The 25387-nt window shown below is 43.9% G+C and overlaps 1 protein-coding gene across 4 annotated transcripts; it reads left to right on the top strand.

The window, feature by feature from the left end:
- The first annotated feature begins 3675 nt into the window (after nt 1–3675).
- On the top strand, nt 3676–25302 carry Slc31a2 (solute carrier family 31 member 2). 4 transcript variants are annotated; one of them, XM_041632264.1, is made up of 4 exons: nt 3676–3782; nt 16906–16972; nt 21289–21478; nt 24789–25302. In XM_041632264.1, the coding sequence occupies exons 2-4, from the start codon at nt 16906–16908 to the stop codon at nt 24916–24918; spliced, it is 387 nt and encodes a 128-aa protein (XP_041488198.1). In that variant the 5' UTR covers nt 3676–3782; the 3' UTR covers nt 24919–25302. The 4 variants fall into 4 exon arrangements, with proteins under 4 accessions (XP_041488198.1, XP_041488196.1, XP_041488197.1 ...); XM_041632262.1 differs by lacking the exon at nt 24789–25302 and adding an exon at nt 22237–23517; XM_041632263.1 differs by lacking the exons at nt 3676–3782; nt 24789–25302 and adding exons at nt 4067–4751; nt 22237–23517.
- The last annotated feature ends 85 nt before the right edge of the window (nt 25303–25387 follow it).

Here is a 25387-nt window from a genome sequence, read left to right as displayed (position 1 = left end):
TCTAGGTCTCTGGGGAAAAGAGTTCCTGAAACACAACGTTGTGGTAAAGGTAAAGGTGCCGCATCGCCGCTGACACTGAAGACAAAGGAAAGCTGTTGGTCCCCAAGTGAAGCTGGGAAGGGCGGGACAAGGAACCAGACTCTCCCTAGAGAACCTGCTTCCAATCTTCAAATCAACAGGACCCTAAGAGAATAAACACTTTAAGTTGTCAGGAAATGTGTTATAGCAGCCAGAGGAAACTAATACACTCCAGAAGAGAAGCTGGCTGGTCCCTGACCTCTCTCATTCCAGCATACTTCAGAAACTCCAGAAGAAGAAGGTGGACAGTCTAGATTCACAGGAATACAGGCACTTAGGTGCATCCCAAAGAATTTGGGATGCTCTTGAAGCTAGGAGAACAGAGGCCTAGAAGAAGAGCATGGGAAAGGAACATCCTTGTGAACTGGAACATATGCAATATGAACTCTGAGAAGCTGCCCTTGGGATGCAGTCATCCAGATGAGCAAGAAAAGACATCAGGGTGCTGATGGTGGTGAAGCCCACACAGAGCTTAGGAATAGAATCAACATCCCAAACTTCTAGAAAAATGCAAAGGCTCTAGTTGATTGAATCCTTGATGCTGCTGAGAGTCCTCACTGTGACAGTCCTCCGTCCCTGTCTGGTCCCCAGCTTAGCCTTGTCTCCACCCAGCCCCATCAAAACTGCCAACTCCTGAGCATCCACCATGTGCAGCAGGTCCCATGGGCTCTTCTAAAGAACTCCATTCCTTTCCTTTGATCATGCAGACTCGTGGTCTCACACATTTCATTCTTGTCTCCTTCCTTGACCATCTCTCTGGACTGCCTGAAGGCATTGTGTGAAGTATGATACATAAATAAACAAGCCCCGACAGTGTGGCAAATGCTTGTGACCTCAGCTTTCAGGAAGGTGGGCAGTTGTTGTAAATTCAAGGCCAGCTGGGCTACACAGGAAAGCCTATCAATAAAAAGAAGGGTCCTGGGGAGATTTGCCCAGTGAGTAACATGTTTAGTGCTTCACTGCAATCCCAGTGCTCACACAAGGAGATGGGAGGCAAAGTTCAAAGGTCATTTAGCCTTCAGTGTGAGACAGTGAATGACAGAGACCCTACCTCAAACAAAATGGTAACCAATCAGTTGTGCTTTGACCTCCACGTGAACACTGTGACATATCTCTCATCTTCCACACACACAGTTACCAAAATGGACAAAAACTTCTGCAGCTGGGTGTTGATGGTACATAACTCTAATCCTAGCACAAGTCCATGTGTGCATGCACTGAGCTGCATGCCATTGTGGACTGCTGTGCTCTGGGCATGTCATGGTCACAACTATCCTGAATTCAGAGAAGCAGTGATAAGTCACAAGAGACCTTCACTGTATTAGAACCTCCTGAGAAGTCAGTTCCCTCCTGAGAGGAAGGGAGGGTCCACTCCCTCTTGGGGAGTGGGTCATAAGATGGCATATGGAATTCCACCCCTCACTAAGGATATATAAGTGTCTAACTATTGAGGGGGAGCAGAGACTGTTCTTCAGTGATGTAACTGCCCCTAAGTTGCTCGTGCTCTTGTATTTAACCCCTCAGCCATGCTTCTCGAAGTAAGCCCAGTTAAACTCACTGGTTCATCAAGTTGGACTTGTTTGGGTCATGTTTCTGACCTGTTGTTGGGGCTATATCAGGGAAATAAACATCAGTTCATGGCTCCCCAGGAAGATCAGATGGCTCGCTGCAGTAGCGTTGTGTATGTGTGGCCTTTCTGTGAGGAATGGCTAGTCAGACTTTCCCACTGCTGGCTGACTCTGGACAAGCTCGGTGCCCAATTAAAGGGCCTGTTGCCTCTCTTTGGGTGCTGTCGTTTTTCCTACCTAGGGTTTTGTCTCGGGTTCCAGGTGTGTGGCTTGGAGATAGGGAGAAGTGAGTCCACAGGCTGTCCAAAAAGAACCTGGAGAGAATCCTGACGTAGACCAAGGTGTGGGTAGCTCTGGTGTAGCCTTAAGGTCTAGGACTCTGAATCTGAGTCCAGTTCCTTACCTGGGAGCCAGAGAAGGGGCAGCCTCTGCTGGCTCCACGGGGAAGCTAAGCATGAAAGTCACCAGATTTAGACAAAGTCAATGAAAACTTGCAAATGAATGAAGCTACATCACTAATTTTTCTGTGACTTCTGAAAGGGAAGGGGCAGGTAGTGACACAAGAGCCTGCTTTGCCTGCTTCTGTGGGGAGGTACAGAAGGGTTAAAAAAACAACAACCTAAATCCCTGCTCAGATATGCCTGTGTGTCCTGTTTTCCCTTAGGCTGCACAACCTCCTTAGCTTTGGCCAGAAGCTGTGTGACCCTGAGCAATGGCTTAACCTTCTGCAGGTGGCTATCTCTCAGAGGGAGGGAATATTTGCTGTCGATGATGACAATGGCTCCCATTTATCAAGCGAGGTTCCACTGCCAGGTTTATTTTTTTTTTTATTTATTTATTTATTTATTTATTTTGGTTTTTTCGAGACAAGGTTTCTCTGTGGTTTTGGAGCCTGTCCTGGAACTAGCTCTTGTAGACCAGGCTGGTCTCGAACTCACAGAGATCCGCCTGCCTCTGCCTCCCGAGTGCTGGGATTACAGGCGTGCGCCACCACCGCCCGGCTTCACTGCCAGGTTTAATGCTGAGAACTCAACACATGTTTTTATTTAAGCCTTTCAACACCTCTATGACATAGACTTTATTATACTTTTTAAAATCTTATCAGAAAGCTGAACCTCAGATATGTAAAACTGTTTGTCTGAGACCTCCAGAACTCAGGATTTGAGTTGAGAGAGCAGACTCCAGTCTCAAGGTCTCAGCTAACCCTGGATCAGAATTCTTGGAAGAGAATGTATGGGCAGATTGGTTGGCAAAGGATTACCAAGTGTATTTAATAGCTTATATAAAAGATTGTTGATTTTTAGAAAAGAAAGTTTTAAATAGTGTTTAAAGTTTAATATACATCCCTGATAAAACTAGGTCAATGAAACAAAAAGCAGTATACAAAAATGGAAATACTACTAAGAGAAAAAGTTTATTAACCTAGTAATAAATACAAATTAGCATGTGTGAGGGGAGAATGGGAAGAGAGTGGTCTGCAAGCCGAAAGCAGCCCTGGGGAGACTGGGAACTGTGAGAAATAAATGTCCATGATTTATAAACCCTCAGTCTGGGACAATCTGTTAATGTAGCCAAGAGAACTAAGATTTCGTATTACCTACAAGGAAGAAAAATTGTGCAATATAGAAAGAAACATAATCATAGTTCAATGCACAAAACAAAAAAATTCCAACTGTGCACTGCTGTTAGCTTATCAAACTGGAGAGGATAAAGTGGCAACTGGAGCGTAATTGATTTAATGTACTCCTAATGTGTTGCTATTGTGTTCTTGGGATATTTATGTGTCTGATCAAAAAAAAAGCAATAAACATTTTTATGATAATTGCCAAGGCAAAGTCAATTGCAAGCGGCCAGGCTTGTTGGGGATTGAGAAAATCCGGCGTCAGAGAAACCAGGACTGGGGGGGGGGGGGGGGGGATGGGAGCGTGGGTCCCCCGCGGGGGAGGCGGCGTGGCCTGGGTCGTGAGGTGGGGCGAGTGAGGACCACAACTCCCAGGCTCCCGCGCGCCGCCACGCCCTAGCCACGTGAGCCGCGCGGCGGGGGTGCGGTAGCAGCAGCAGCCTTACCTAGCCAAGTCCGGAGCCGCGAGCGGACTGACGCGACCCGGGCGGCCGCCCAGTGCGCGCACCGTGGCGGTGAGTTCTGTGTTGCGCAGCGGAGGGGACGGCGATGGGCGGCTGTGCGGCCCTCCGGGAGATCTTCGCAGTCCCTGGCCCCGGGCTAGAGAGGAGGTTGTGTCAGAGACGCTGTCACAGCTGGTGTAGGGCTGGGGGCGCTGCAGGTGAAGCTGGCTGTTGCTCTGGAGTTTGTTTGTCCCCTCCTGCAGGGTGTCAGTCACTACAACCAGGCCAGCCCCAAGTGGGACAGGTGGGTGGGGAGAGTGAGGACAGCTGTCCGCGGTCTCTTCCCGGGATCTAGCCAGATTCGAGGCTTTGCGGAAAGGTTTCCTCCAAAGGGAGGCCCGGCGGGGTTCAGCGCAGCCCACGCGCGTGCACTGAGCACACACCCCCAGATCGGCCTGACCTGGGCACGTTCTTGGGTCTGTTTCTTTAAAACTAGCGACTTCCCCATCCTTCTTGCCCCCGGAATGTGAAAGTAGCGTTTTTAACAGACGTCTTTTCCTGGTGAAGTTCTGCCTTAGAGAGAATGACGCTTGCTTCCTCTTTGAGGAAATCCTATCAGGTTCTTCATCTCACAAAGAATGTCTCGGAATCTAAGACGGGAAGCCCACCCAGGCTGTTTGGTAGAGAGACACTCCACCTTCTGCTGATCCTCTTACACGGAAAATAGATGGGAACCCCTTGATAAAGGTGCCCAGGCAGTCAACGGCAGCACACGGGCTTTCGTCCCTTTCTGAAGTGTCTGGTTAAAAAACGAAGGCACCGTTCTTCAAGTTTAACCCCAAATGAGAAAAAAGAAAAGAAGCCTTTGTGAATGACTCTGGTTTTGGGCACGGTCCCTCCTCTGTGAGGTGCCGCCCTTCATAAAGCACAGATAAACTGCCGGAGACACAGATTTATTATCCCCAGTGGGAACACAGCTGGCGCCCTGTGCTTACGTATCTCAACACAAGACCTGCCAACCAAAAGCTACGGTCCCTTCCTGTAAGTCTGGCTGTGCTGATTCTAGCTCTTTCTCTCTCTCTCTCTCTCTCTCTCTCTCTCTCTCTCTCTTTCATAGTTCAAAATACAGAAGGAGTGAGGAAGGCAGGGGCATCGGAGGTTCTGAACTTTGTAGGGAAGTGGAATCATTCCATATGGTGGGCAAGTTGAGGACACCCTGCCTTCTGGCTTCCCAGCTGCCTCCTGCTTCCCAACTGTCCCAGACACTTGCCTCCCCTCCCACAGGTGGCTTTGTTCCCTCCCCAGGTCACCCTGCCTCTCTGCTTCTGCCTTAAATCATTCCCCTGCTAAGCAATTCGAATGCCACCAGCCTTCTCTCAGTGATTTGCATCCTCAGGGTCTACACATTCCTAGCACAAGGAAAGGAGAAACTGTTGGGAGAAGTTTGCTGTCTGTCGGTCTTTCCGTGGGCAGCAAAAGGTGTTGACTGCTTTTTTGCTCCTGAGGTAGTTGGCCTGGACCCAAGGATGACAGAATAAAATGAGTTGTGGAAACTTCCAGAGTGAGTAAATTAGCTACTGGACACATGCCATCCATGCCTACTGCTTTACCAGCCAGACCTGGCAGGGTGGGGCCAGAGGCCTCCGCAGCTGCATCCTCGGGATACATGGAGTTCCCCTGTTGTTCCCATCATCATATTATTCTTGTGTGAACATTTTTTCAGGTCATCAACTGTTCATTTTGAAATTCTAACAAGGTGTCTCAGGATGGTGGAACTCAAAATGATTTTCCTATTTGGTACTGTTGTAACTTTCTATGTTTGCCAACTACTACTTCCATATTAGGGAGATAAACTGCTTATCGTTCAACATGATTTTAAAGTTGTTACATAATTTACCTGGCCAACTCCAACTAAGTAGGCTGGGGACATGGTGGTTTCGACTATTTCTCCAACATACCGCTGCAGATTCTTGCTCCAGAAATACCCAGAGTGCTTATGAAACATGCTGCAGTTTGAAGAGTGACTCATGCTTTCTAGAAAGTCCCGTGACTGAATACATGGACCTTTACACGAGGGCCTGCTAACAGTTGCTGGCAATAGCAGAGATGTTGGGCTGTGGGAGGTCCTGGCAGGAGCTGAGGGCAGCGCAAGCCTGTGCAGCCCTCGAAGGTATGTGTTCAAACTATACCATGCCCAGTGCTCATCCGAACCTCTTCCCCTGGGTTCTGATTGACAGGTCTAAGGAGCCCAGGCACTGCATTTTCAGTAAAGCTCTGAGGTCCTAAGGGAACATGACATCCTTCACTAAGATACCTGGGCAGCATGGGACTTGTTGACAGTCTCTGCCCTCGGTGGTTCACCTGTAATTCCCTGTGTGTGTGGAACCAGGATTTCGCACATCTGTGGTCTGCCCAGGCGTCTTTCCTCCTCACCTCTACCCTCTTGCTTTGCATCCTGTTTACCAGCTGTAGTGCCTTAAGCACTGGCTTTTCTTCCCTGTCCTCACATACCATGGTCTTGTTGGCTTCGTTTCTTTATCCTTAAAGGCCTAAGCACCACCATTGTGATTGCATGGATGTCTTTTCTCCTATATTTTTCTCCTTTCCTAGCTTCTTCCCTTTTTTTTTTTTCCCAGTGTGACTTGTCTCTGCCATTTTCACATCTTTTTTGGAAATGTTAAAACTAACAATCAAAGACTCAGTTGATTGAGTGCTTGTTTAACACACACGGGGTCATAATTGAATCCCCAGTGCCACAGAAACCTAGTGTGGTGGTTCATTCTTGTTATCCCAGCACTCAGAGGCTGGAATTAGGAGGATCACAAGTTCAGAATCATTCTCAAATTCAAGGCCAGCCGGGACTATGCAAGACCCTGAACAAAACAAAAATGTAATGGTTCTGCAGTTAAGATTGTGTTCTGCTTTTGCAGAGAACCTAGTTGGGGTCCCAGAACACATGGCATCTGTGGGTAGCCACAACTACCTGCAACTGTAGCTCCAGGAGGAGTCTGGGACCCTCTTCTGTGGGCACATTCAAAAGCTCGCACACAGGTTCACACTTATACACATAATTAAAAATAAAAGTATTTTTTGCCAGATAAAGCGTTGCATGCCTTAACCGAAACTTGGGAGGCAGAGGCAGATAGATCTGGTATACGCAGCAAGTTCCAATACATGGTGAGGCTCTCTCTCTCTCTCCATATGTATGTATGTATGTATGTATGTATAAAACAAAAAGAAAAAAATTTTCCACAAATTAGTATTGTTTACTTATGTCGAATGAGGGTCAGGCTTGAAGACATGAGTTCTATTCCTGCTGCCACCACCTCACAGTATAACCCTGGGCAAGCCATAACTTCATCGTGGGCTTCCTTAAAGGTTGTGTTGAGAGCACAGACTCTGAAACCAGTCTGTCTGGGCAAAATCCTGCTGGCCAAGATGCCAACAGATATGAGAAAAGATCAGCACTCTCCCAGGTTAGAGTCTATCCAACAAGAAAAGGAATGGGCAGGAGACAGGGCTCTAGGTTCTGCCTTCTGGCAGGAAAGAGAACTGTTGAGCTATTCCAGCTTCCCCCAGACTTGATTACAGAGTCATCTCTTAGACTGTCTTAACAGCCTGTGGTTCTCATAGAATCCTTTAGGTTTTGGGGAGAGGGAGCGGTTTTTGTTTTGTTTTGTTTTTTTAGAGGCGAGGTTAAAACTCTTTTTTTTAAATTGATTTTTATTGAGCTCTACATTTTTCTCTGTTTCCCTCCCTGCCTCTCCCCTACCCTTCAACCTTCTCTCAAGGTCCCCATGGTCCCAATTTACTCAGGAGATCTTGTCTTTTTCTACTTCCCATGTAGATTAGATCTATGTGTGTCTCTCTTAGGATTGTGATTTGTAGTCTGGTTTTCTTTGTTTTATGTTTAAAAAACATTTATGAGTGAGTACATGTGATAATTGTCTTTCTGGGTCTGGGTTTGCCTGCAAAATTCAAGATGTCATTTTTTTTCTGCTGTGTAAATGTACCACATTTTCCTTATCCATTCTTCAGTCTAGGGGCATTTAGGTTGTTTCCAGGTTCTGGCTATGACAAACAATGCTGCTATGAACATAGTTGAGCACATGTCCTTGTGGCATGATTTATCATCCTTTGGATATATACCCAAAAGTGGTATTACTGGATCATGAGGAAAGTTGTTTCCTAATTTTCTAAGAAATCACCACACGGACATCCAAAGGGGCTGTCCAGCTTGCATTCCTACCTGCAATGCAGAAGTGTTCCCTTTTCCCCACAACCTCTCCAGCATAAGTTATTATCAGTGTTTTTGATCTTGATCTTGGCCATTCTTACAGTTGTAAGATGGAATTTCAGAGTTGTTTTGATTTGCATTTCTCTGATGACTAAGGATGTTGAGCATTTCCTTAAGTATCTTTCAGCCATTTTAGATTGCTCTGTTGAGAGTTCCATTTTTTTTATTGGATTGTTTTCTTGATGACCAATTTCTTGAGTTCTTTGTATATTTTGGAGATCAGATCTCTGTCTGATGTGGGGTTAGTGAAGATCTTATTCTGTAGGCTGTCGTTTTGTCTTGTTGACTGTGTCCTTTGCTTTACAGAAGCTTTTCAGTTTCAGGAAGTCCTATTTATTAATTGTTTCTCTCAGTGTCTATGCTACTGGGGTTATATTTAGGAAGTGGTCTCCTGTGCCAATGCGTTCAACTGTATTTCCCACTTTCTCTTCTATGAGGTTCAGTGTGGCTGGCTTTATGTTGAGGTCTTTGATCCATTTGGACTTGAGTTTTGTGCATGGTGATAGATATGGGTCGATTTTCATTCTTCTACATGTTGATATCCAGTTATGCCAGCAGCACTTGTTAAATATGCTTTCTTTTTTCCATTTGATATTTTTTGCTTCTTTGTCAAAAATCAGGTGTTCAAAGGTGTGTGGATTAATATTCGGGTCTTCCATTCGGTTCCATTGGTTGTCCTGTCTGTTCTTATGCCAAAACCAGGCTGTTTTCAGTAGTGTGGCTCTGTAAGTAGAGTTTGAAGTCAGGGACTGTGATTCCTTCAGAAGTTCTTTTATTGTACAGAATTGTTTTGGCTATCCTGGGTTTTTTGCTTTTCCATATGAAGTTGAGTACTGTTCTTTCAAGGTCTGTGAAGAATTTTGCTGGGATTTTGATGAGCGTTTCATTGAATCTGTAGATTGCTCTTGGTAAGATTGCCTTTTATTATGTTAGTTTTACCTACTCAATAGCATGGGAGATCTTTTCATTTTCTGGTGTCTTCTTCAATTTCTTTCTTCAAAGATTTAAAGTTCTTGTCATACAGGTCTTCCACTTGGTTGGTTAGAGGTACTCTGAGATATTTTATGCTATTTGTGGCTATTGTGAAGGGTGATGTTTCTCTGATTTCTTTCTCAGCCCATTTATTATCTGTCTATAGGAGGGCTACTGATTTTTTCAAGTTAATCTTGTATCCTGCTACATTGCTGAAGGTGTTTATGAGTTGTGGAAGTTCCTTGGTAGAATTTTGGGGGTCACTTATGTTAACTATCATTTCATCAGCAAACAAAGTTTGACTTCTTCTTTTCCTATTTGTATCCCCTTGATCTCCTTTTGCTGTCTTATTGCTCTAGTTAGAACATCAAGTACTATATTGACTAGATATGGAGAGATTGTCTTGTTCCTGACTTCAGTTGGATCATTTTGAGGTCCTCTCCATTTAGTTTGATCTTGGCTGTTGGCTTTCCATATATTGCCTTTATTATGTTTAGGTATGTCCCTTGTATCCCTGCTCTCTCCAGGACCTTTATTATATAGGGATGTTGTATTTTGTTGAAGGCTTTTTTAGAATCTGATGAGATGATCATGTGGTTCATTTGTTTTATTTCTTTTCAGTTTGTTTATATGAGTGGATTACATTGACAGATTTTCGTATGTTGAACCATCCCTGCATCTCTGGGATGAAGCCAACTTGATCATGGATGATTTTTCTGGTGTATTCTTGGATTCGGTTTGCCAGTATTATATTATTTTTACATCAGTGTTCATGAGTGAGATTGATTTGAAATTCTCTTTGTTAGTAATGGCTTTGTGTGGTTTGGGTATCAGAGTAATTGTAGCCTTATAAAAAGAATTTAACAATGTCCCTTCTATTTCTATTGTGTGGAACAATTTGAGGAGTATTGGTATTAGTTCTTCTTTGAAAATCTTGTAGAATTCTGTGCTAAAACCATCTTGCCCTGGGCTTTTTTGTTGTTGTTGAATGACTTTTGATTACTGTTTCTATTTTTTCAGCAGTTATAGATCTATTTAATTTGCTTATCTGGTCTTGATTTAATTTTGGTAAGTGATATTTATCCAGAAAGTTGTCCATTTCCTTTAAGTTTTCCAATTTTGTGGAGTACAGGTTTTCTAAATATGACCTGATGATTCTCTGTATTTCTTCCATACCTGTTGTTGTGTCCCCCTTTTTCATTTCTGATTTTGTTAATTTGGATATTCGCTCTCTGCCTTTTGGTTAGTTTGGATAAAGGTTTGTCCATTTTGTTGATTTTCTCAAAGAACCAACTCTTTGTCTCATTGATTCTTTGTATTGTTTTCTCTGTTTCTATTTTGTTGACTTCAGCTCTCAGTTTGATTATTTCCTGCCATCTAGTTCTCTTGGATGAGTTTGCTTCTTTTTGTTCTTGAGTTTTCAGGTTTTCTCTTAACTCACTAATGTGGGATTTTTCCAAGTTCTTTATGTAGGCACTAACTTTCTTCTTAACACAGCTTTCATTGTGTCCCTTAAATTTGGGTAGTTTGTGTGACCATTTTCCTTGATTTTTAGGAAGTCTTTAATTTCTTTGTTTATTTCTTCCTTGACCCATTGATGATTCATGTGAGCATTGTTTAATTTCCATGTGCTTGTGGTCTTTCTGGAATTAGTTTTAAGCCATCGTGATCTGATAAGATACATGGGGTTATTCCAATTATTTTGTATCTGTTGAGGTTTGCTTTGTTCCCTAGTATGTGGCCAATTTTTGAGAAGGTTCCATGAGGTGCTGAGAAGGTATATTCTTTTATGTTTGATGAACTGTTCTATAGATGTCTGTTAAGTGCATTTGAGTCATAACATCTGTTAGTTCTCTTATTTCTCTGTTCATTTTTTGTCTGATTGACCTGTCCAGTGGTGAGATGAGAGTGTTGAAGTCTCCCACTATTAGTGTGGGGGTTTAATGTGTGATTTAAGCTTTAGAAGTGTTTCTTTTACATATGAAGGTGCCCTTGTATTTGGGGCATAGACGTTCAGTATTCAGATTTCTTCTTGATGGATTTTTCCTGTGACAAATATGAAATGTCCTTATTTGTCTTTTTTGATTGATTTTAGTTTGAAGTCTGTTTTGTTAGACATTAGGATAGCTACACGTGCTTGTTTCTTAGGTCCATTTGATTGGAAAATTTTTCCCAACCCTTTACTCTGAGGCGATGTTTGTCTTTAAGGTTGAATTGTGTTTCTTGTATACTGAAGGATTGATTCTATTTTCATATCCAATCTGTTAGCCTGTGTCCTTTATAGGTGAGTTGAGTTCATTTATATTAAAGAATATTAATGGCCAATGAGTGCTTGATGGAGGAAGGTCATTGGCTAATAAAGGAACTGCCTTGGCCCATTTTATTGGTTAGAAGATAGGTGGAGTAAACAGAACAGGATACTGGGAGGAAGAGGAAGTGAGCTCAGAGTCTCGACACAGCTCTCCTCTCGGGAGTAGACGCCTGAGAGAGACGCCATGCTCCGCTCCCGGGATGAAGCTCCGACCCAGGATGGACATAGGCTAGAATCTTCCTGGTGAGCACACCTTGGGGTGCTACACACAGATGATTAGAAATGGGCTAAATTAATATGTGAGAATTAGCCTAGAAGAGAATGGGCCAAGCAGTGTTTAAAAGAATACAGTGTCCGTGTAATTATTTCGGGGCATAAGCTAGCCGAGCAGGCAGCTGGGGTGCTGGGGACGCAGCGCCGCCGCCCTTTATTACTACAGATGGCGCCCACGTGGACAACTGCTTCCACATAAAGCCTGAGACAGCTTGGGAAGTAATTCTAGAACAAAATGAAAGCATTGTGCCTGGTTTCTTGGTAGCAGCAATTTCTCGGTTCTACTCTGCTTGCTAGAGGCAAGCAAGCGCCTCATCTAAGAGAGGCTTCCTGACTCAGCTTTAGCTGCAAAGCCTGCAGCTCATTAAGAGGTCCTGCCACGAAACACTTAAACGGTGTTGACGAAAAGCTGAACGCATGCTTTTCGGTTTTCAGCCGTAGCAGGAAAAAAGCTGCGCCGTTTAAAAATGCCGGCTTTCTGGGCCATCCTGCCAGGGCAAACTCTGACTGTTTGAGGCAGGAGGGCCGGCTACCGAGAGAGAGGACTTGAGTGTTGTCTGTTGTAGCTCACTTGCTGGCAGGGACCTTGAAATGCCATACAGTTGTTGCAGTAAACATAGCTACAGCCTGTATATCCGCCATGAAGCTGGAAAGCTAAGGAATGGACTGGATCTAGCTGGCAAAGCCACGCCTTTAATCCTACTGATATTGCTTGGTAAATTAAAGACTCATGTGGTCAGAAAAAGAGAGAGATATACAGTAAAGAGAGATTCAAAGACAGAGAAAATTTCTAAATGGTTTAAAGTGGGTTAAAAATATATGCAGACTAAAAGTTGAAGTTCTTAAAGTAAAAAACAAAAAAAGGAAGAGAGTTGTTGTGTGTGGTAGCACACGCCTTTAATCCCAGTACCTAGAAAGCAGAGGCAAACAGATCTCTGTGAGTTCAAGGTGTAGTAGCTTACACCTTTAATCCCAATGCCTGGGAGGCAGAGACAGGTGGATCTCTGAGAGTTCAAAGACAGCCTGGTCTACAGAGTTACTTCAGGTCAAAGATACTGAGAACCTGTCTCAAAAAGCAAAGAGCTAAAAGTAAAAATAAACAAAATAGAGGTTAAAACAAAGCTGCACAAAGATGGAAACTACACAGAGAATTTTGATACTGTATGCTATTATGCTCTCTTTGAATTATTTGAATGCTGAGGAAGGAGCAACAGCTGCTAAAAGATATTTATTTATAAATGCTGCTGAACTAATCCAACATAGATATTTTGAATTTGGATCTAAGGATATGATACTTTGGAAAGGAGTTTCTTATTTTGTTTTCACAGAGGATGAGACGCTGTTCATTTCTTATATTCCGATTTGGTATGATGGACCACGCCCTCCTGAAGGGTTGTTGTGAACATCTTCAGAAAATTGCTTCGCTCAACTGCCAACTGAGATGAAACTAGCACACAGGTTATGCCATGAAAGACCTAATTAATGATGCCCCCATTCAGCAGGAAGCAGTTTGGAGAGAAAAAACTGCGCCCATGTTCCCAAATATGGTTTATAAACGTTCTTTTACATTTAAAGGGGGATACGATATAGGTATGAATAATTTGCATTAGTATAGATTTTGCTTTATTGATAGAGATTTAAGGCCAATTTTGTTATATATATAAGTGTTTCTGATTTTGATTAAGGTATTGTGATTGTGTAGTTCATTTAAATATGTACTGTATAATTAAGAAATATAGGTTGTTAATGGAGAATCATCGATAATAGTAAAGCTTGTAGTCATATTAATTAGATTTTCTAGATATATAGAGATATATTTTAGATAGACATTCTTCATGTCTTCCAAAGATTACAGAATAGGACATTTAATGTTTTAATAACTGAGGACTTTTCATGACAATGAGACACTCTGCTCCTGGCAGCACCAATGTACTTCAAGAGAAAGATGGGCATCGAAGAGGCACCTTATGGAGTTTGATAGCCATTTGGGCAAGAAACTGCTCTTGCCTGGACTATTGCATAAACTGGACACAGAGAACCCGCAGAGAGAGGACTACTGAACTTGCCTAAGGTGAGATGATCTTTCGGGGTTCCTGATTCATGAAAGAGTCTGCGAGACATTCTGCAGGACACAACAGATAGTGACTGAACTGACTTTGAATTTTCCTGCTTGATGGAAATGTCTGCTGGATAGCATGGGCCTGAAGGCTGCAGATGGATGCCCCAACGGTACAGAGGAACTTTGGGTGACTGTCCAGGCAGCGAGATGTCTCTGTCATTTCTAGCGTTTTAAAAGTTGCTTTTTTCTTGTTTGCTTGGGTCATATTGTATCTTTCTGGAGTCTTTGATGGAGTTAAGAATAGTTAGTTATAGTTATAGTTTTCCTTAGTTATGATAAAGATTATTGTAACTTTTACTTGATAACTGTTTTGTTATATGTAATTTTGCTATGTTAAAGTTAAAGCCTTTTTTTTTTTGTTTAAACCGAAAAAGGGGAAATGATGGAGGAAGGTCATTGGCTAATAAAGGAACTGCCTTGGCCCATTTTATTGGTTAGAAGATAGGTGGAGTAAACAGAACAGGATACTGGGAGGAAGAGGAAGTGAGCTCAGAGTCTCGACACAGCTCTCCTCTCGGGAGTAGACGCCTGAGAGAGACGCCATGCTCCGCTCCCGGGATGAAGCTCCGACCCAGGATGGACATAGGCTAGAATCTTCCTGGTAAGCGCACCTTGGGGTGCTACACACAGATGATTAGAAATGGGCTAAATTAATATGTGAGAATTAGCCTAGAAGAGAATGGGCCAAGCAGTGTTTAAAAGAATACAGTGTCCGTGTAATTATTTCGGGGCATAAGCTAGCTGAGCAGGCAGCCGGGGTGCTGGGGACACAGCGCCGCCGCCCTTTATTACTACAAGTGCTAGTTCCTGTTATTTTTTATTGTTGGTGATATTATTGTGTGTTTTTTTTTCATTCTTTGGGATTTGCTGCTATGAGATCATCTATTTTCTGTGGTTTTGTGGATGTAGCTAACTTCCTTGGGTTGGAGTTTTCCTTGTAGTACTTTGTGTAGGGCTGGGTTTGTGGCTAGATATCGGTTAAATCTGGTTCTGTCATGGAATATCTTGTTTTGTCCGTCTATGGTAATTGAAAGTTTTGCTGGGTATAGTAGTCTGTGGTCTCTTAATGTCTGCAAAACGCTTGACCACAACCTTCTGGCTTTCATTGTCTCCAATGAGAAGTCAGGTGTAATTCTGATAGGTCCACCTTTATGTGTTACTTAGCCTTTTCCCTTTGCAGATCTTAATATTCTTTCTTTATTCTGTATGTTTAGTGTTTTGATTATTATGTGGCAAGGGGACTTTTTTTCTCTCAACCCAGTCTATTTGGTGTTCTATAAGCTTCTTGTATCTTCATAAGCATATCTTCCTTTAGGTTGGGAAAGTTTTCTTCTATGATTTTGTTAAATATATTTTCTGTGCTTTTTAGGTGGACTTATCCTTTTATCCCTGTTATTCTTAAGCTTGGTCTTTTCATGGTGTCCTATATTTCCTGGATATATTTCTGTGTTAAGCTTTTGTTAGATTTAATGTTTTCTTTGACTCTATTTTTCCTCTATTGTATCTTTAGCACTTGAGATTCTTTCTTCTATCTCTTGTATTCTGCTGTTTATGCTTGCACTTGTGATTCCTGAGCATTTTATCATATTTTGTTTTTCCAGAATTTCCTTGGTTTGTGTTTGCTTTATTGTCTCTATTTCTGTTTTCAAGTCTTGAATCGTTCATCTGTTTGATTGCTTTTTCATGGTTTTCTTTAAGTAATTTGTTGATTTCTTCCAATTTTTTGTCTTTTTCTCCAATTTTTTGAGGGCATTTTTCATTTCCTCAAACATTCTCCTAAAGTTATATATTAGGTCATTTTCTTCTGCTTCATCTTTATTTGGGTGTTTAAGTCTTGCTGTTGTAGGGCCACCTGTTTTTGTTGGTGTCATGTTGCTCTTCAATGGTGTTGAGTGTGTTCTTACCTTGTCTACCCATCTTCTCCTCTGATTGGTGTAGTTGGGGCTGTGTCTCCGGTGATAAATCTTCCAGGTGCCAGTGGATCCAAGGCTAGATAGTTGCTCCTCCTGGTGCTGTCAGGGTCACAGTTCCAGTCACCCCAGAGGTCATGCGGTGTTCCAGGAAGTTGCTCAGCACTTGGGGAATTGTTCTGCAATCCTGGAGGTTGTTCAGGCCTGTTCCTATGGAGCTTGCTTGTTTGGGGCTGCTCCTGCTGAGGTTACTGCCTTGGGCCTGCTCCAGCAGAGGTCGCTGGCTGGCTCAGGCCTGCTCCAGAGGAGGTCGCTGGCTCGGGCCTGCTCCAGCAGAGGTTTTTTTCACAGCCTACTGTTCTTTATTATATCTTTTGATGATCAACTTTGAGAAGTTGGAAGAAGAAAAAGGTAGATGCATATAATCTGTGACTTGGGGCTGTTACCTACCAACAAGTTAGTGGTTCTGGTGTTCCCAGTGGCCAGAGAATGCCCAATGGCACAGCTTCCAGACAAAGAGACAGCTAGCCTCGTTTTCCTGTCCCTCTACCTGCACTGAAGCCTGTCTCAGTCCAAACTCGGACAGCCTTTCTGAGAACCCACACTCTCTCCCGGAATGCTCATCAAGAGCTACCAGGCTTCTCACAAAGCGCACCCAGGGAAAATCCAGTTTCCTTTTCGGGGCTCCTCTTTCCCATTTGCAGTTGAGATGGAGTTAAAGGGGAGGAAGTTGGACTGAATCAATGTGTTCCTTTTTTGTGTTTTTAATGGTCCTAGGGGTTGAAACAAGGGCCTCACATATTGGAGGCAAGTTCTCCACCTTCCTCATCTCAGTGCTGGCTACAGACTGGGGTCAGCAAAGAGACTCATGAAGGAGTGGGTGTGTGTGGTGTACAGATGGGAGACATCTGTCCTTAGCCTTGCTTGACAAAAACTGTCACATCTGTCCAGGTTCACTGGGACAGAGAGGACGTGCTGCTGGCTCTGGGGAATGTGTTCCAGAACTAAGCAAAAGGCTGTGCCAGTACATAAGGCTTGGCATAGGGCTTCCTATTGCGTTTGGAGGGGACATCTCCATGTTGTTGGCCTTGTGAGGGTAGGCACTCCCCATCTTCACTTCCACACGGAGCAGGGCTCAGTTATAGGTGCTATTGACCCACTTGGGCAAGCCCCTCCTCTTCCATGTGGCTTCTGGTGGACCTTCCAGAATGTAAATCCTATAGCCCCAGGTTTCCCAAGGCAACTGCTGGAGAACATTAGGAAGCAGGACCTGTGTCCAAGCTTCCTGTGATGCCGACCCTCATCTCTTTCAGATGCATTTCATCTTCTCAGATGAGGCTGTGCTTCTGTTTGATTTCTGGAGAGTCCACAGTCCTACAGGTAAGAATCGGGAAAGTCAGTGCCAGGCAGCAGAAAACCTGGATTCTCTTTATTTTCTGTGAGCAGTGAAGGCACATAGAGCTAGAACTGTGCATTTATTATTCTAAGGCAGGCTAGGAATAATTCAGATGCCTGCTGTGGCAGTTATGCCCTTCCCTACAATGGATGGCCATTGTCCAGCTACAGACTAAGCTGTGAAATAGAAGAGCACTTTGTTAGTATCTCACCAAGATTCTGTGGGTTGACTATGCTAACTGAGCAGTCTGCACTCAGGGCCTCTCATTCAGTGGAGGGAGCCAGACAGTGGCTGGATACAGTCTTTTGAGGTGCGTTTAGAGTCTTGTCCTGGTTGTGAGCTGCAGCCTCAGCTGGGCTTCATCTGAGCCCCACAGTGGCTCCTCCTATAGTGTGGGCTTCCTCATGGCAGAGTGGCTAGGTTTTAAGAGCAGCTATCCTAAAAAGAACATGGGTGAAATACATGATTTAAAAACCTACCCTAGGGGCTAGGGAAGGCTCAGTTGGTAAAGTGCTTGCTGAGAGAGCATCAAGACCTTAATTTGGTTCCTAGCACCCATGTAAAAGACAGGCATGGCAGCATCCACCTGAAATCCTTGCCCTGAAGAGTAGAGACAGGAGGATTCCTGGGACTTGCTAGCCAGGCAGCCTATCTTTAGTTTCAGCAAGAGATGCAGTCTAAAAAAAATAGAGAGCACTGATGCCTAATGTTGACCCCTGATTTCTACACACATGTGCATGCATACACATGAATATGCACACATATACACATTTACATACAAAAATAAAACCTACACTTGGAAGTTACATAGCATTATCTTCACCTATTGACTGATCCTTTGACCCTTCGGGCTAAAAGGGAGGGAACATGGATCCCATCTCATGTTGGAAGGAGGGCGCGAGTAGGATATATGGGAGTGAACATCTTTGAAACTTACACTCTATCATAGATACTATAGAATAACCTGGAAAAAATAAGGCAGATGTATATGAACAGAAGGGAGTCCATGTCCTGTGGGAGTTGGATAATGAAGCTGGATGCAAGTGAGTAAAATCAAGGCTATGACCCAACAAGTGCCATCAACCATTTGCTGAAGCAACTCTCAGAACTCAGGGAAATGCTTTACATAGGCATAAATAAGCCACTAGCCAGTGGTGATCAACTCAGCCTGCAGCCCACCTGTTCCCCAGAATCTAGGAGTAAGGCTGAGTGTTCCAATCTTCTTATGGAATACTGGTTCCCCTCTATCCTGAGGTACTGAGCTACTTAGGGCTTCAGCCACAAGTTGTTGGCACATATAAGCTCCCACTAGCAAGTGTTTATTGAATACAGGGTATCTTTGTAAACTCAGTGCACCTACCTCCGCTTCCTCAGTGCTGAGGTCACAGGTATGCACTGCCACTCCTAGTTCCAAATCTATTGTTATGCCATAAAGCCTCATAAAATACTTTGGATGGACCATCTTGTGTTGTAAAACACAGGTAGCATCAGAGTTCATTTTACCTAGAGGCACAAATAAATACTTACTATTCTCTAACTTGTTGGATTTTTCTCTTTAATGTAATACGTGGAATACTAATAGACAATATTTAGGAAAATTGGGCAAAGAGGAAAATAAACACCCACTGTGTTCTAACATGTTGCTCTCCTGCCACACCCTCTCCCTGGTATACCTGAATGTGAAAAGAGTATGCCTCTAGGTGTACACCCCTCCATTTGCAAGAAATCTTTATAGAGATGTGTGCACAATGTGGGGGAGCTATTTGGATGGTGCTGTGTAGCTTCTTCACCCTCAACCCCTGGCTCTGCCAGAATGAGAACCACATTTCAGCATGTCAGAACTACTAAGAAATGTCTAGAGAAGCAAAGGGATGATGAAGGTCTGAGCTTAATGAAGGTGAGGAGGAAGAGACCAGTGGCTGGAGTGGAGAGGGGGCTGTCCTGACTCCCGGGACAGCCCCCTGGGGAGTGTCTTGGGGAGAAGCAGTGCTTTTCAGCGAGCTCTACAACTTGGCTTGCTTGTTCTGGGGCACTGGGGATCAAACCTTGAGCCTCACTTGTGCTAGGCAAGCATTGTGTCTCTGGGCCTTTTTACTTTTTGAGATGTAACCTCACTAAATTGTTTAGGTTAGCTTGGAGTCCACTCTAGCCCAGGCCAGCAGGAAACCGTGATCTCTCAGCCATCAGAGTACCTGCAATTACATACAATACAACCTGTGTCCAACATCCATGTTGCTTCTTTATTTATATGCATGTACACTTATGTGGAAGTGGATGTGCATCTGTATGTGTGTCCATGTGCATGTCAGAGGACAGCATCCTCGTTTTTAAGACAGGGTTTTTAACTGACTTGGAACCTGCCTAGTAAGCTAGGCTGGACTGGCCAGCAAGCCCAGGTATCTGGCTGTGTTTGCTTCCCCAGTGCTGGGAGTACAGCAGAGATGACTGCTGCTGCTGCCCCCACCACTTCCTACTTCCTCCTCTCCTCCTCCTCCTCCTCCTCCTCCTCCTCCTCCTCCTCCTCCTCCTCACAAATCTACCTCTGCTTTTTAATGCATGCCACCACACCTGACCCACTTACTTATCTTTAATTGTCAAAAACTGTCCATCTTTTGTAATCTAATATGAAAACAGTTCAAGGTCATCTAACCCATCAACACATCTCCTTTGGCATGAGACATTCAATCTCAATTGTAGGGTAAGAATTTTAAAACAGGAAGCATAATGTAGAAACATTATGGTGTCTTGTGTAACGGAGAGTGAAAAGAGTAAGAGGTAGGGTTAATCTAAATACTAGGATATTGCATGGAAGGCAGAATATTTGAGTAGTAACTATGATTCGAGAGAAAATTGGTCATGGGTCAGTTGTTCTGGGAAGCTTCACTCAGGGGAGAGATGAGAATTCAGTGCCCAGGTGCAGAGACTGTAAGATCATTCTTACATCATCCATCCTCTTTTTAGTTAGAAGGTTTTTCAAATGAGATTCCTGATTTGAACACAAAATCAGATGAATCTTGTTTTGTGCATAATGCTACTTTGCCAGAAACCTATTTTCAACTTGTAGATGCTAGCATATCATTAATAAACCAAGGCTGCATCTCCAGAATTTTACTGCTCCCCTCTGCTCTTCTTGGCAGTGTTATGTGAGCTATGTGAAAATCAGCAAAGAAATCCTTACTGTTATGTTTTTCTACCTGCTGTGGGAAGAATTGGCACCTAAGGCTGTGTCTGCATTACTTATACCTCTTTGATAGATTAAATCTTTACTGTACCAGTGAGCTTTTAAAGACATGTCTATAAACGTTTAAAGATTACACAGGTGTTCACCCTGACTGCAAACAAAGACTCCTATTTGTGGTTGAAAAACTAAAATTAAATATATAGCAGTGTCCTGCAAAACCATGGACTCTGCTCTAAACAGAACCTTGACTGGACATGCCCTACCGATTTGTTACTCTTTACACATTTTTGGAGTTCAACAAATAACGAATCAGTAGAGACATTTCCCTGATCCTGTACTTCTAAAATTAATCTCTCTTACGGTGCCTTTTCATAAAGGAACTATTGTGTTCGTAGTCTAACAATGTGGCAATATCCTAAAGGACGTTCATTGTGAAAGGCCCCTATGCTCACAGACATTCTTAAAGCTATTTTCTTATCTTCTCTGCACTGTTACTAGCACTGTAGTGGTATTTTAATATGTTACCAAAAGATGAGATTTTTATTTTTGGAAAGTATTGTTCAGAAAACCCCTGAGGACTTTGGTAATAACTGGAATATCTGATTCTAGTCTCTAAAACTCAAGATTTAAAGTTTCTTTTTAATAAGTGTTAATTCTTTATGAATTTTTACTTATAATCACCTTCTATTTGGAGAACATTAATATAATACATCTTTAGCTTTCAGGTTGCCACATTGTTGCCTGCCATTTATTTATTCTGCATAATAGAGATTGTGAGATAAATTACTGAAATATTTCACAAAGAAACAGTAAAATCTTGATAATTATGGAGTATGAGCATTGTAATAATTTTCTGCAGTATGATAAAAGAATTCTATTTTTAGGTATCAGAAAAACAAAAACAAACTGTCCCTCTTATGTGGCTTTGAGATGTTTCAGTACATGCATAGGTTAAGTAGCATCCGAATCAGGGCCAGCCCACCTGTCTTTAAATTTCTATGATGAAAACATGTAAAACCCTCCCCTAGCTTTTTTGAGACGTGATACACTATCATTATCTGCAATTGCCATGCAGGACATGGCACACCCAAACCTATTTTCACCTTTGCCTCTTCGCAGGCATGGCCCTCTCAGTGCTGGTTGTCTTGCTCCTGGCTGTACTGTATGAAGGCACCAAGGTTGCCAAAGCCAAGTTGCTCCACAAGACTCTGGAGAACCTGCCTAATACGACTAGCCAGCAGCTCATCCTGGAATCAGACCAGGACTCTACAGGCTCCAGATCAACTCCAGCCGATGACCACCGCCTCAGGTACAAACCACGAGTAGAAGGATGGCAGGAGAAGTCACTATCGCCCAGACAGGCGGCTGGGCCAGAGAACCTTAGCCCCACACATAGAAAGATAATTTGGGCCCCAGGGAGTTTTAGTAAGATGAATCAAAGCCTGGGTCTGTGGTATCTGGGCCAAAGCGACCTATCAAACAGCCTCTTGGGTGGATCCCAAGGATTTCTCAGGGGTCTGCAGGGAACTTTAAACCTATGCTGCAGGCCTGTCACCAGGCTCCCAAACTCAAGAGAACTGCCATCAGCCTAGTGTCCCACTTTTTCCATGCTGCAGGCCCCACCTGCATTTCCTGCGACCTCACCTATGCTTAACGAGCCTGCCTGTTACATCAGCAGCCACTTTACTGGGTGTCTACACCCTCATAACCATCCAGTGTTTCACTGATAGGAAAACCAGTACTCAAAAGGTTCAGAGATTTAATAGGCACCCAAGTCCCTGTTCTTTTCACGGCTCCTCCACCTCCCACATTCAATTCAAGGGAGAGACTGGCTTCCCAATGATTGCTTCTTATTTCTTGTCAGACAAAATTGACTACATAAACTATAATGGTTTCTCCATTTGCCTAGGACGGCAGGAAGCTCAGAGCTAAATGTGGTGGGGATGTCTTTGGAGAGAAATCTCCGCTAGGTAAAATATGTTGTGCTGGGGCTCCGGAGCTTTCTGTCCCCAACAAAACACATCTGCTCATCACTGTGTAACTAACTTGTTTCTCTTTTATGCCTAGGTGGTTTTTGTGTTACTTTGGCCAGTCCCTAGTCCATGTCATTCAGGTGGTCCTTGGCTACTTTGTGATGCTGGCTATAATGTCCTACAACACCTGGATTTTCCTCGGTGCGATCGTGGGCTTGGGTGTGGGCTATTACCTAGCCTACCCACTTCTCAGCATGACTTAGTGGGCCAGTAGGTGCTGAGTGCTGGAGAGAGCTGGGGCCCGCGCTCCAGGCACTGTACTTCCAGCTGCTGTTTCTTATGATGGCCATTGCTCACCTCTTTCCCAGTTCCTGGCAGCATTGAGCTGAAGCCAGCAAATGGTCCATGGAGCTTAGAGGCCATTGGATCTACCTCCCCTCCCAACCTGGACTACAAAGGGCCCAGGCCTCCTATGGTGCCTTAAGCAAGTGGCTGTGACCAAAGGGAACATGGAGAGACTGGAACCTGGAGGCAGAGTAGCCAGGCTGTGATCATAGATCTCAGACTGCAAATTAAAATTTTCCAGAGAGCTTCAGTGAGGAAGGCCATGGAACCTGGATACCCTCTTCTGCTTTGTGCCTTAATGCCGGGGCATCTCCAGTCTTGGGGGATGGACCATGCCAGCACCTTCTCACCTTTTTGCCTTGGAACACATAAAGACTGCCATTGACAAAACAAGTTTTCGCTTTGAACTCCTGATTGGCAATTTTGCACATCCATACAAAACAAAGTTCCTAATGAACTCACTGTGTTCATGATGACAGCAGTGCCTGCAGCAGGCCAGTCTTGTGACCAGGGCCTTCCCCAGTCCTCTTGTCTGCATCATAGAGAACAGCATTTCCTAACAGAGCGGCTGCCTCTTACTTCTTACTTGCTGCTGACGCCTAATGACTTGGTAGGGAGCCATGAGTCAGTCACTGCAGTACTGATTCGGCAGGGGTGTGTGGGGGAGGGGTGCTGACAGGTGCAATAAGCAGTCAAACCAAAGCCAGGTCATGTTAAGAGTTAAGTGAACTCCAGGTATTTGAGCCGTTTCACTTTACAGAAAAAAGTTAAGAGACAGGAATGGGGATACATACCTGTAATCCCCAGGAGGCTGAGCCTGGAGATCATGGGCTTGAGGGCGGCCTAGTCTACATAGAGGTCCAGGCTAGCCTGGGATGCATGGTGAAACATACACACATACACACATGGCAGTCATTGCTTCATCTATAGTGTCTATATTCAAGTACCTTACTGACTCAATGAAAAGATGGTTTTAAGCTTTGGGAATTATAAACAAATACACTTTAATAAATTTCTATTTTGAACAGTCTGTGGTTGTTGGTCTGTTTCTCTCTTTCCCAACAGTACACAGCTCTTACATGTTAGCACTGCAGGAGCTAGGGGAGACCAAGGACTAAGACTACATGTAGTAAAGACAGCTCTGTGGGCAGAGAAACTACATCTGCAAATATACCTGTTGGCAGACAGCCAGAGTATCAACTTGGTCATGTTAGGTTCATGTAACAAGTACCTGCTTGTACTGAGGAGGCACCTTGTTTGTTCCTGGCTGTTCAACTCCAAAATAACCACACAAACTGTATTAATTAAATCACTGCTTGGCCCATTAGTTCTAGCTTCTTATTGGCTAGCTCTTACATCTTAATTTAACCCATTTCTATTAATCTGTGTATCGCCACATAGCTGTGGCTTAACAGTAAGGTTCTGTCTAGGGTCTCTCTCTGGCAGGGCAACATGGCTTCTCCTGACTCTGCCTTCTTTCTCCCAGCATTCAGTTTAGTTTTCCCCACCTACCTCTATTCTGCCTTGCACAGACTCAAGACAGTTTCTTTATTAACCAATGGTATTCACAGCATACAAAGGGGAATCCCACATCACCTGCTCTAAGAAGAGTAACTGTCACATAGACTATAAACACCTGTGATGGCATGACAGCACCTTCCCTTCCTGGGGGGAAGAAGTAACACCCGTGGCCATCTTGTCATTTGCAATAAGAAGCAAGAGTCACAGGAAGTATAGCATGGGGCACCTGTGGGATTGCTTGTTGTGGTCCCTCTGTCCACTGACAGCCTGTGGAGCTGCTCCTCTCAGCAGAGTTGGGACAGCCTATGCTAAGGCTCTCAGTTTCAGCGCCCAGGGCACTGCCAGGATAGACTCTCTTACGAGTGACTAGCAGGATCCTCTTTTATTACAGTCATGATATTTGAGATTTTGTGGGGTCTTTATAAAATTTTTTGCTTATGGTCGATAAAGTGAATATATGGTTAGACTTTGGTAAAGTGTGTCCTCATTTTAGTATTCTTCAGAGCCAACTCACAAAAAGTATTTTCCCTACTTAATTTTCTTAAAAAAACCAAACAAGTACCTATATAAGTCCTGACTAAGTGCCTGAGAGTTCCAGCCCTTTGTGCAGTTAACTCATTCAGTCCTCACCACCACACAGGAACTACCTGCCTACATCTCAGAGAGAAGGAAGCTGAAGTGTGAGACAGTCACCTGTCAGATCAGCTCAGATGAGGGGCACAGGTCACACAGCACCTGTGGAGACTGAAGATGCTAAGTCTGTGTTCTTTGTTTCCACAGTGGCTGGAAATTCAGATTTGGACGAAGCCGGGAGCCTGAACTTTTCTTTAGTGCTATCAAATCAAGGGCTTGCGCATGCGAGGCAAGTACTCTACCACTGAGATACACTGCCCTGGAAGCTGCATCCTAGCAAGCAGCATGAGCTCCTTTCCTCTAGCCAAGGACAGGCAGGATGGTGGGCAAGAGCCCAGCTTTTGACCAGCTGGGCAGGACCAGAATTCTTGTACTGCTCGCTATGTGGAACTGTGGACAGCTTACTCTAAGCCTGGGGATAACAGGACCAGGGCTCAGCAGTTAGCAGCACTTAACTGCTCTTGTAGAGGACCTGGGTTTGGTTCTCAGCTCTCATAAGTAGCTCGTGTAATCCTGGGGATTACAGGTCTGTGTCCCCATTCCTGTTTCTTAACTTCTTTCTATAAAGTGAAAAGACTCAGATACCTGGAGTTCACGTGACTCTTAACATGACCTGGCTTTTGTCTGAGTGCTTACTGCACCTCAGTCAGCACCCCTCCCCCACCACATCCCTGCTGAATCAGTACTTCTGAATCAGACTGTCTGGAATGCCCAGTGCCAGAGGCTCTGCTGCTTTCTTCTGCCTC

The sequence above is a fragment of the Microtus oregoni genome, unplaced genomic scaffold (assembly GCF_018167655.1).
Source record: "Microtus oregoni isolate MIOR12 unplaced genomic scaffold, Mior012 000041F_ref0000270, whole genome shotgun sequence".
NCBI classification, from domain to species: domain Eukaryota; kingdom Metazoa; phylum Chordata; class Mammalia; order Rodentia; family Cricetidae; genus Microtus; species Microtus oregoni.
The sequence above is the reverse complement of the archived record's forward strand: the minus strand, read 5'-3'. Positions and strand labels throughout refer to the sequence as shown.

Excerpts from the sequence above, each read along its gene's own strand:
- Slc31a2 (XM_041632262.1), top strand. The coding sequence starts at position 16,906 with ATGCATTTCATCTTCTCAGATGAGGCTGTGCTTCTGTTTGATTTCTGG. Across the intron at positions 16,973-21,288 it reads GAGAGTCCACAGTCCTACAG|GCATGGCCCTCTCAGTGCTG; the intron begins GTAAGAATCGGG and ends GCCTCTTCGCAG. Across the intron at positions 21,479-22,236 it reads GCCGATGACCACCGCCTCAG|GTGGTTTTTGTGTTACTTTG; the intron begins GTACAAACCACG and ends TTTTATGCCTAG.